The sequence below is a fragment of the Papaver somniferum genome, unplaced genomic scaffold (assembly GCF_003573695.1).
Source record: "Papaver somniferum cultivar HN1 unplaced genomic scaffold, ASM357369v1 unplaced-scaffold_15, whole genome shotgun sequence".
In the NCBI taxonomy this organism is placed as follows: Eukaryota; Viridiplantae; Streptophyta; class Magnoliopsida; order Ranunculales; family Papaveraceae; genus Papaver; species Papaver somniferum.
The window spans coordinates 1,308,975-1,321,227 of NW_020624376.1; the positions used below are offsets into that span (position 1 = coordinate 1,308,975).

At 37.7% G+C, this 12,253-nt stretch overlaps 1 protein-coding gene across 2 annotated transcripts; it reads right to left on the minus strand.

Moving 5' to 3' along the window:
* Window positions 1–6,786: 6,786 nt before the first annotated feature.
* LOC113335531 (aldehyde dehydrogenase family 2 member B4, mitochondrial-like) lies at window positions 6,787–11,391 on the minus strand. Of its 2 annotated transcripts, XM_026581564.1 has the most exons (12): window positions 11,047–11,391; window positions 10,137–10,271; window positions 9,885–10,027; window positions 9,614–9,767; window positions 9,283–9,512; window positions 9,106–9,195; window positions 8,843–9,016; window positions 8,603–8,740; window positions 8,258–8,395; window positions 8,091–8,152; window positions 7,709–7,997; window positions 6,787–7,226 (listed from the first exon to the last, which is right to left on the minus strand). In XM_026581564.1, the coding sequence occupies exons 1-11, from the start codon at window positions 11,126–11,128 to the stop codon at window positions 7,724–7,726; spliced, it is 1,620 nt and encodes a 539-aa protein (XP_026437349.1). In that variant the 5' UTR covers window positions 11,129–11,391; the 3' UTR covers window positions 6,787–7,226; window positions 7,709–7,723. The 2 variants fall into 2 exon arrangements, with proteins under 2 accessions (XP_026437349.1, XP_026437347.1); XM_026581562.1 differs by lacking the exon at window positions 6,787–7,226 and having other exon boundaries at window positions 7,480–7,997.
* Between the last annotated feature and the right edge of the window lie 862 nt (window positions 11,392–12,253).

Sequence of the window (12,253 nt, forward strand, 5' to 3'; positions counted from 1 at the left end):
CTTCCCTCGCCTCGATTCAACTTACTTTGACTCGGATTGATCCATAGGGGTTTTCTTAAATTGTAACTAATTCCCCTTCGAGAGATAGAAGCTGGTCTAGAAACAATCTAAGTGAGCCATCATGCTTGTTGTTTGCTAGAAATATCTAGGTTTGATGTGGTAAAGTCGAGTCAGCCTGCTGTGTGATTGCTAGAACCTTCCTGTTAGGATTTTTATTTCTTTTTGATTTTTTTTAGTTTATGCCCGATTTTGTTAATAGGGCTTGGAAAAGAGATACTCTAGGTCGATTGATTAGCGAAAAACCTAGTAGTTATTCTGATATAAGCAGGGAGCTCGAAGATTGTTCTTTTGAGAGCCCTGTTTTTGGAAACTTCAGTTTTGAGAATCTGTCTCTTCGTGAAAATCTCATAACCCCTAGTACTTCTGTTGTGCCAGCAATGGCAACTTTGAAAGATTACATGTTCCCAACTAGGACCAACCGAGCTTCGTGCATTAAATTGCCAGCCACTACGGCTAATTTCTAGATAAAACCTAGTATTCTCCAAATGATCCCTATATTCTTAGGAAAAGATGATGAGAATCCTTATTTCCATATTAGGGACTTTGAGGAAATTTGTGGGACAATTAGAATAAGAGACCTTACTGATGAAGTCTTGAAACTTAAGATGTTTCCCTTTTTCTTGAGAGATAAAGACAAGACCTGGCTGAACAACCTACCATCTGAATCCATAGAAACATGGCAGGAACTTATCGCTGCCTTCTATATGAAGTTTTACCCTAAGCATAAAACTGCAGCTGTTAGGCAGAACATTAGTACTAGTATGCAACAAGAGGGAGAGTCTCTTTATAGATTTTTAGAGATATTCAATGATCTTCTATCCCAGTGTCCTCACCATGGATTTGATAAGATGAAACTTGTAGAGATTATTTATAATGGTTTGGATTATTCGACCAAAGCCATGGTCGAATCTATGTGCGCTGGTGAGTTCACTAGTAAAAATGCTGATGATGCTTTTACCTTCTTAGGAGCTATCGCTGAAAAATCCCAACAGTGGGAGTCTTGTGTTGAACCCCCTAAAAGACTCTTGATCAATAGAAGTAGCACTAATGTGGTAGATACAAGTTTTGGTTCAGATGCTAAGTTTGCTGCTTTATCTAGAAGGTTAGAAGCTTTGGAATTGAATCAGCCTAAAAATAAGTCCCTTGTTGAACCTAATAGAGCCTCTCAAATCTCTAGTTGTGTAATAGAGCCCGATAAATCATTTTGGGAAGGTCAGGTTAGTGAAGAGCAATCTCATGCTGTCTATAATAATGCTAGGTTTGAAAACCGTCAGAAGTTTGACCCCTACTCAGAGACCTACAACCCTGGTTGGAGAAACCATCCTAATTTCTCTTGGTCTAAGGGCCAGAATCAAGGCCAGTCTAGTAATTCTCAGCCTCCCCCAGGTTTTGGTTATACTAAGAACTCTTCAGGTCAGACCCACAACCCATCTGAGAATAAAATAACTAGCATAGAGGAAACCCTTAGTATATTAAGGAAGATCCAGGAGATGCTATCACAAAGCCAGGAAATATTAGTAAAAAGCCAGGGTAATTTTCAAGAGGAAACCAAACAGAATTTTAAGAATAGTGCCCAGTCTTTTTCTAAATTAGAACTTCAAGTCGGCCAAATAGCTAAGTATATTAATGAGAGAGAGGAAGGAAGGTTCCCTAGTAATACTGATCCTAACCCTAGAGGAGAGAAATCGTACAGTCATGTTAACTCTGTTACGACCCTTAGGAGTGGAAGGAAAGTTGATAATAAGGTCGACATGCCTGATAGTGAACATGTTGTAGTTCACCCTTATGAGCCAGAAAATGAGAAGATTGATAGAGTCTCCAAAGAGACCAATGAGGGTCCTGATGAGCCCGGCTTTGTTCCCAAATCCCCGTTCCCCCAGCTGCTAGTTCCGACTAAGAGGGAGTCCAACTTTAATGATATATTGGAGGTTTTTAAGCAGGTTAATATCAACCTTCCATTATTAGATGCAATTAGGAAGATTCCCTCTTATGCCAAGTTCCTTAAGGACTTTTGTACGCGAAAGCGTAAGCTCAGTGTCCAGAAGAAAGCCTTCATAGCTAGTCACGTGAGTTCTATTATTCAGAATACCACTACTCCTAAGTATAAAGACCCAGGGTCCCCTACCATTGCTTGTACAATAGGTAAGTACCATGTTGAGAAATCTTTGCTTGACTTAGAAGCCAGTGTGAATTTACTTTCATATCATGTGTACCTTAAGCTAGTACTTGGTGAGATGAAACCTACCCAGATGACACTTCAGTTAGCTGATAGGTCCGTAAAAATTCCTCGTGGTGTGAACGAGGATGTTCTCATAGAGGTTGACAAGTTTATTTATCCAGTGGATTTTGTTATCCTAGATACCCAACCTGTCCCTGACCCAGAGAACCAAATACCAGTGATTTTAGGTCGCCCGTTTTTAGCTACATCCAATGCGGTCATTAACTGTCGAAATGGTATTATGAATTTGTCTTTTGGTAATATGACTATTGAGCTGAACATTTTTAATATTAGTAAGCTACCCTCTGAACTAGATGACTCGAATATAGAGGAGGTGAAAATGATAGGAACATTAGTCGAGGAGTCATTACCAAACACTTTGTTAGAAGATCCATTAGAGAGTTGGCTAGCCCGTTTTAGCATGGATTTCGACGATGATAGCAACATTGAACAAGTAAATGCTCTGTTGGATTCTATTCCTATGTTACATATAGATAGATGGAAATCTAGATTTGAACCATTACTAGCTACCGAATCTACCTTAAGCCCTTATTTAGAAGAGCCTAAAGATCCTCCTAAGTTGGACCCCAATTATGCATTTGTAGGCCCATCTGAGATTTTGCCTATAACTTCCGATTTGGATAGTGATTATGAGATTAGGCCAGCAACACAATAAGGAAACTCTAGGGATGACCATAGAGGATATGAAACATATAAGTCCTATAGCTAGTATACCTCAAAATAATTTAGAGGATGAACCACCTGATTATAACTCATAGAAAGCAATTGACCTTTTTCAGGAACCAGATGGTCTAGAAATTAGGAATATTGTGACTAGTTTATGTAGAGACACCCAAAACTCTAAGTCGGGGGTAGAGATTGTCAATTATCCCCAGTAGAAGTCGCTAACTTGGGACTCAATCCTAGTGCATCTGAGGTATCGCTTGAGTCTATTAAGACTCCACAACCTGATCCGCCTGATACTGTTCAGGAGGAAATCCATATATTAGAAACCCGTTTTTCGGATGAATCTATCTTTCAAGACACTCTTATGAAGCCCAACTGGAGGCTCTGGATAGATCCGGTTGTCTTGCAAGAAACCTTAGATGAGGATGTGCTCATTCTGTTCATTTTTCTGAACCAGTGCAGTTGTCTCATATTGGTGTTAGCTCTATTTGGTATTATGGACCCACAACTTTTTCGGCTATTGGTATATGACTTTGGAAGGTGAAGATCCTTTTTGAGGTATTTAATGTCTGGCTGAAGACTTTAAACTTAGCACTTCTCGGGAGGTAACCCAATCTCATGCAACATGGTAATATCTTTCCTTAACTCTTTTTCTTCAAGTGGTAACAGTATCTCCTTGTTCATGATTTTAATTTTATCTTTAGAACATAGAGGACAATGTTAGATTTAAGTTTGGGGGTGGGGAAGAAACTTTTTGTTAGCTTTTAGTTGCAATAAATAAACTCCACAGCCTAGAAATTTATGCGTATTTAGGATGGCACTAACTAATCTAAGTGGATGGAAACATTTTTGTTTTAGGAGTTGAGGAACCAATCTGACTAGATGGAAACATCTATAGAGTCTATTCATAAAAGCACAGATCTCAGGTGTTAGAAATAACATGATAGTTTCGCCATATCTCGTCGAGTCCTTTTCACTTTCTATTTGTAGTTTTCTTTTATTTCAAGTGATTTGGTGGGGCACACGATTCAAGTTGTTACCTTTTCTAGGGTGAAATAGAGTGACTGAGTTAGCTTTTCAAAAAAAAAAAAAAATTAGACCAAACCAGTAGACCAATCGGAATAAATACTAACACTTGGATAGCAATATGTGTGTGTTCTCCCTGTCTCCGTCGCCTAAACAAGCGTGGAATGCAGGATCCACGGGTATCACCATGTAATCTGCTGACAAGAAACATGCTCTTCGGTCCACAAGGTCCAATCATGTTGTTAGTTCTTAAATAAATGTGTGTTTAATAAATTCGACCACTGGTACCCTTGTATATGCCAGTTGTGTTGACCTAGAGTTAGGATTATTAACCACTGGTTCCCTTGTATATGCCAGTGTGTTAATATTAGTCAGACCGGTATCTCAGTCATTTAGGTTAGGTTCATCTTGGCAGAGGCCTTCAGACAGATATGGGAAACACCGTTCGCTTTTCAACCATCTACATTTTTCTTTTTCCATCTTCTTAATCTTTTCATGTGATTAGTCTGACTCCGAGTATGATGTCCATCGTGAAACTATCTTAGTAGAGCTCTGTCACTTATATGAATTTTAGTATGCTTGAGTGCAAACTCGTGTAAAGCAATTGGAATTTCGCTTCAGGGTACTTCCTCCTATAATTAATAAGTATACCAACCAAGGAGATTCCTTAGTGCCTTCCAAGGTTCGTTGTAGATAGCTAGGGTCTGGAGTAAAGGTTTTGTGGGTACACCTCTGGTAAACCCTCCGGAGACAACACTCCGCCACTAGGGCCACCTAGTGGTTTAACGGCTTGCTGCACGTGCTAAGTGTAGTCATTTTATTAGATTTGCTCGAGGACTAGCAAATAATAGGTTTGGGGGTATTTGATAGACACAGTTTTGTGTCTAATTTGTCCTCAATGTCTGTATTGTTGGAACTCTATTTTTGTACTAATATTGTGTTTTTATGTATTTTTAGGAAATAAACATTTTTGGAAAATTCGACTCGAAAAGTTGATTTTGGCACCCGGAGGACAAGTGTTATTCGTACTCTCGCTTTTGGATAAGGGGTAACCTAATTACTAAGGGGAACCCCCAGGTCACCCCCAAGCATCTGCTATTCGCACCCCAGTCCAGGATAGGGGGCATATCATCTTCAACCTTTTGAAATTCAAATTTTGGCGGGAAAAATTATTCTTGAACTGCCGTGACTAGGGTTGAGGATTTGAAGGTGTTCCAGTGAGATTCAACGGCCCAAATTAAATGGATTTGTTCCTAGGGCCTAGACAGAGCTGGTATGGGTGTTGAATTCGGTCAAATTTGGTTAGATAATCGGTGGGAATCAAAACAGGGAAGATATTCTCAAATAGGGAAGATATTCTATTTTTGGAATTGTTGGATGGAAGAGACGTGCATGGGTTAACTCTATTGGCTGGAAACTTCTCATACAGCTCAGATATGATGCGTGAAAGAGATAAACCAGGAAACAATCCGTAACAAATCAGAGAAATAAAGAAAAAATATTTCGGAAAATATTCTTTTTATGGCCGGATATTCTTGGAGTTATGACAAGGATTGGAGTGACCTGTTGTGTATAAATAGGTCCCTAGTGTCGAGCAGAAAGGGCTAGGCAAGTTTAGGGAGAGTTTGGAAGAGAATAGAGGCGTAAAATCGAAGAACCAGGCGCTGGAAGAAGAAGTTGTTCTGCTGGTGCTGCTGAAGAACAAGAAGAACATCAACCCACGTTCAGCAGTCGCAGAATACTGTCGTTGTTCTATAGCACTTCGCTATACAGCAGTATTATTTCTTCTGTGTCGTTGTCTCTGGACGCCTTCTGTGGGTCGCAGAATCCTGTTTTATAACATTTACTTTTCTTTCTCTTCATTGTAAACACTTGTGAGCATCAATGAAATATTTTGAGAGGTTTTCCAACATGATGAGCGGCTAAATTCTTGGTGATTGAGGCAATAGAGGATCTATTCACTCATGTTTGATTGATAATATTTTTATTTATAATTTCGTTAATTATTTATTTTATTTATTTCACTTGGATAAAAATATAAAAAAAGGATAAAATGGTTTTCTTAATTATTTGTGAATCAGTTTGATGTTTTATGCTTAGAATATATTCTTTGATAAATCATGCTTAAGGATTACAACTTAACATTTGGACACCTTTTAAATTAAAAAGTGATTTAATAAGAAAAAGAGCTTAATAATAATTTCTGAAATATTATTTATAACCAAACAACTTGAAGTAATAGTGAATCCTGAGCCTTAATCTTTCTAAAATCTTGACATTACTATTAATTTCCTTCATTTATTTATTTGTTTAAATCTTAAAAAAAAAAAGAGTTACCTTCACAAGTTCGAAAAAAACCCAGTTTTCACCACCATCTACAACAACATTTGAAAATACATCACCAACAAACCCATACTTTTAATTTGATTTTGATTCGTTTAATTGAATAGAAATCATCAAAATAGGGTTCGAATGAGAGTTCTAGTGCGCTGTTCGGTTAGGACGAATTTCTAAAAACCCTAAAAAACCATGGTCCCCCAAAATAAAACCATGGTCCCAAAAAATCGTTCGTAATTAAGCTATTGAAATTTGGTTGGATGCAACATTGACTGCATCGTCATGATGATGACGATTAATTGGGTCGGAGTCTTTTTTATGGTCAATTTTTTTGTCAAATGTAGAGTAACGAAATTGTTCAATTTGACAAAAAAAATTGACAAAAAAGATTGAGATTCCGTAGCTTTTTTTCTTAGACGAAAATAACCCTGAAATCAATATCTCCGTCTACCACTTCAATTACGTGGAAAAAACATAAAAGTTATCGAGACCTGTTTCAATTTCTTTAAAAAGAACATTTCCTACCACCGGCAACACCACCTTAACCACCGCCACCAAATCATCATACAAAAAACACAATCAAAATTCTATTCTATCCTAACCTACTCTGTTTAATCAATTTACCACCACCACTACCGCAATCAGCACCACCTTTCTCAGCCAGCATCTCCAATTCCAATTTCGAATTTCGATTTCAAACCCAATTTTTGAAATTGAATTATTAAAAGGGAAAACACAAAACCCAGCTTATATAACTAAACCATAAGTTTCATCTTGAGCCGTCCATCTCTTAAACTCCAGCATCTTAAATTTCTGCATCTTTACTACCATGAGTGTCAAAATAATCTAATTCGAACTTCTTCACTGAACTACATCCCTGGTTCACCTTATTGTTTATCTGTCCAAAACCATTCACTAATCAGGTTAAATCAATGGAAGAAGAAGGAGAGAAATATTCTGGATGGAAATAGATCAAAGCTTCATATTCTTCCTAAAGCAAATATTTTTGTTGAAATACATCTTTGAATTGATTTTTCCGAATAGATCAAATACATCTAAGGGTGCTTTAACGTGTTTTTGTGATTGTGATCTATCAACGGTGATAACGTCATTTACCAAATAAAAAAAAAAAGAAGAGACTGTGATCATAATTACAAATGTGCCGCCGGAATCCACCTCGGTCAAGTTAGCATTTTTATACCGTTCATGGTTTGGGGGGAAACATAAAAAGTCCATCTAATAAAACCAACCATACTCACCTACTGTAGAGCCAGAACACCATACTATAGGCAGAGAACGGAAAAAAATACGGCCTTTATCAACTGATAGTTCATTTGCTTCATAGCGAAAAACAACACAGACAAGAGAAGCAAGACATACTAATGCTCATCAAGGTTATAACCAAGCTGGGTTGTTCAAAGAAGTAACCACAGCTTTCACTTGCAAATAGTTATCAAGACTGTAAACTCCCTTCTCTCTGCCATGCCCACTCATCTTGTAACCCCCAAAAGGAATTGCTGCATCAAAAACATCGAAGCAATTAATCCACACAGTTCCTGCTCTCAGTGCACGCGTCAGGGTGTTTGCTGTGTCTATGTTCTGGGTGAAAACTCCTGCAGCCAAACCGTAAGTTGTTGCGTTCGATCTTCTGATCACCTCGCTAAGATCTCTGTGGTTATAAAAAATGAAAACGTCATGTAAGTGAAGAATAAAGAATGTTTTATAAGCAATGAGACATACATAGTGATGGGTTCAAGCTTACTTGAATTTCAAGATGCTCTGCACGGGTCCAAAGATCTCATCCTTGGCGATCAACATGTGATCCTAATTTTATACACATTCAATTTTTGTCACTTTTGAAATGCAATTATAGTAGTAAAAGAGGACGACAGGTTAGATGTAATGATATTTGATAATAATAGACGATACCTGGACATTTGAGAAGACAGTAGGCTGAATATAGTAACCCTTGTCGCCAAATCTAGCACCGCCAGTTTCAACGGTAGCACCACTTTCAACACCAGATTTTATGTAATTCATAACCTTCTCAAATTGCTCTAAATCAATCTGATATATTCATTGGGGAATGCGACAATATCAGTAAACAAACCCAGAGAAAAAAGGAAAATTCCTAACTCACCGAGCTGACCGTTTTTCTCTGGATCAGTGTAGAAACACTCTAGAAGAAATGATGACGAACTAAAAGACGCAGCACATGACTTGATCTTTTCAACATTAAACTGTCGGTTATGCAAAGTGGAGATAAATATTCACCTGAGGACCCTGTTCGACACCACTCTGGAAGGGATCACCAACAACACGTTTCATAGCACGTGCCTTTGATTTCTCTACGAATTCGTCATAAACTTTTTCATGTGCAAAAGTACGAGACCCAGCACAGCAGCATTGTCCCTGTAGACAAATCACGTTTAGGATCATGAAATTCGATAATCCATATCTATGTAGTTAAGCTTGTCCATCATGTCATGCAAAAATTCCATTAGTTTCACGTACCTGGTTAAAGAACAGAGCAAAGTGGGCAGCTTCCACAGCCTTGTCAATGTCGGCATCTTCACACACAATGAATGGAGATTTCCCTCCAAGCTCCAGAGTCACTGGCTTAAGGTTGCTTCTACCAGCCAGTTCAGAAACAATCTTGCCAGTTTCAGTTGATCCTGTGAAAGCAAGCTGCAAAAAAGTCATCCTTTTCTATGTTAACACTTGAGAGAACAAACTTGGGCCTACACATATTCTTCCTCAGATATAGCAAAACAAACCTTGTCAACATCCATATGACTAGCAAGTGCTGCACCAGCCGTTGGGCCATATCCAGAAACTACATTGAGAACTCCCTCAGGAAGGCCGGCCTACAATGACCAACACAGAACTAAGAAACCCAAAGCATGCGTTCAGAAATGAAGACTAAACTGCGCAAATGAATTAAGAGAACCTACTTCATGGAGCAACTTCGCCGCATATAGAGCAGACAACGGTGTTTGTTCTGCTGTCTTTAAGACAATACTGTTACCAGTAGCTAAAGCGGGTCCAACCTTCCACGCAAACATGAGAAGTGGAAAATTCCATGGAATAATTTGTCCAGCAACTCCAATCGGCTCATGTAAGGTTTGCACATGGTACGGACCATCAGCCTGAACTGTGAGACCATGAATCTTATCCGCCCACCCTGGTTCGTTTCATGCAGAACAAAATCTTAAAACATTTATTCAAAGAAGTCGAACCAAAAAGTGACTACATTTGACGTAAGTAAAATCTAATTTAACTCACCGGCATAATATCTAATTATGCGTGAGATCATTGGTAGTTCAATTTGAGCTGCCTGTTCATAAGTCTTTCCATTGTCCCACGTCTCAAGTGCTGCAAGTTCATCAGTATGTTTATCAATCAAATCCGCAAAGCGCAAAAGTACCCTTGACCTTTCCTGTAATGGCAAACAATGTAAAGAATGAAAAAACGATGCTCTTCCAATCCCACCAAACAAATTTCTGGCTCACAAAAGAAAAGTAGAATTTAAGAAATTAAAATCAAGAGTAGTTACATAAGCTGTCATTTTTGGCCATGGGCCCTCGTCAAAAGCCTTGCGAGCAGCAGCAACCGCCCGATTGATATCTTCAGCATCACCTTCAGCAACATGAGCGATAACATTCCCTGTCCTTGGGTCGAGAGTCGGAAAAGTTTTTCCTGTGGGCAGACAAAGATTGAAGTAATGTCTTAATTCTTGGTTAATCGAAAAAAACGAGCATTAAAAAAAAGGAATGAGAAATTAAAAAAAAAAAAAAACAATACAAACCTGAAGCAGAATTCACAAACTCCCCGTTGATAAAGAGTTTTGTGTAGTTTACTTTAACTGGTGCTGTAATTGGTTCTTCAAGTGCAGCAGAAGTACTATATCGACTTACAACTCTTCCCAAGCTGACATTTTTCCCTAAAAAATTAATTTATAACAAATTAAAAACTTAATCAGAAACAGAAAGTTCAAGTAAGGGTCTTACTTTTTGGATAAGGCAAGAATCAAATATTGATACTATATTAGTGAAAAAAGATGTACAAGTTCCGGGAAGTTTCACATATCTTGTTGTTTATTCTAAAAGTTACAGTTTCAAGACTATTTTTAGGGGTTAATGGATGAAGATATATATTGCGTTTCTTTGGATATCATGACTGTGAATCCTACCAGATGAAAGAAGATCAGTGGAGGTCAAAAAGACAAGAACCATGACATCGTACTCAAATTCATCTACTCGTAAATAGGTGATGTCAAACAGAATGCACAGTCAAATGAGATTTACTAGTTAACACCAGATAAAGACAATATGACCGATGAGACAAAGGCAACAAGAATCGTGATCCATACTCATCCATATAAGAAATATGCTTCCACCAGCAGAAAGAATTCCTGCTCTGGTTAGATCACTCACTATCTATGTGCAAAGATAACATGTCGAAAAAGACAATGTAGAACAGTACTAGTACACGCGTTTAACAGTGAGTACATAAATTTGCAAGAAACCAGATTTCACCCAACTGTATTTCTATTTTCTTGTATCTTGGAAACAATATAGCTAGCTACTAAATGAATGAGAGGCGATGCACTAAATTAGCTAAAAACAATGTAATTATGTGTACAATAAAATTAAAATTAACTAATTAACCAAAGATATCGAAGAATGGACAGTGTTATTATTAGTTAGTAGACAAACCTGCTTTCAAAGGCGACGGAATCGAAGTACTAATCCTTGAGGGGGATCGGAAAAGAAGCGACGAAATTGCTCGAGCTGCCATGATTGTTAGTAGAAAGAAATAAGTAAAAGATCTGGTAAGAAAGTTTTTATAATTTTCTCCAGATTCTAGTCTCTAGTTTTTACAGGAGTTATCTGTTAATGCCCTTAAATAGCTTAAAAAAGAATCCTTTCTTAAAACGATTAGCACGTTGCACTGCATTTCTGATCTGTTTTTTAACTACGCCCACATGTATCCAGTAAGACAGAAGAGCAAACAACTAAAATAATCAGAGAAATCCAGTCACAATAAGTGCATCAATTAAACAATAATATCATACCCACTTCCCGAAGATTTCTTCCTTCTCTTATGGATCGAACATCAATTGCAACGATTCAGTAGATGGATCATTGAAATACTCTATCCCATGTGCTTCAAGCTTCGAAATTTGACTTATTTCTTTAATAAATATTTATTAGCCCCAAACATGTGCTGTGCACAAATAAAATTGTGAAAAACCAATCTCCCTGCCTTCCTGGTGACATCTCATAATGGGTCTCAGTACAAAAACTTGTCCCGGTAAATTTCCTAATCTCCTTTTCCGGATTGAGGTACAAAACATGACTAAAGCTAAGCATACAACAACCACAATAACTAAGCCTTTAGTCCCAAACATGTTGGGGTAGACTAGAAATGAAACCCAAATCATAAACCATCTCTTATGACCATGAAAGAAATTTCGACCCTAAAAATTTTGAAGAAATTTTACTCAACCATTCACATACTGGAAATGCTTTAACAGCCGATGAGTTATTGGGTTTGCTAGAACCCCAAAGAGCTCTTAGAGACTATCCAAAATGATTTTGTGCTAGGGTCTCTATTCTGCATTCAACTAGCATTCGATTTTCAGTATACACGTGTCCCTATCCACTTATCATGCTTCTAAGATCACTCTTCAATCAATAATCAGAATCAGCTTTAAGGACTCTACAGTTGGCTCATCTCCTCAAAACCAGACAACTATGGACTCCTTGAGGCACTTTCAACATAAAACCCCTTAATAAATACTAACATAGAAATCAAATCAAATAGACCCATAAACAAAACATAACCAAAATTCAATCTTGAGAAAACCCATACTCCAAACAATCACTCAAGACTTAATAATAGAATTAAACAAATTTTATC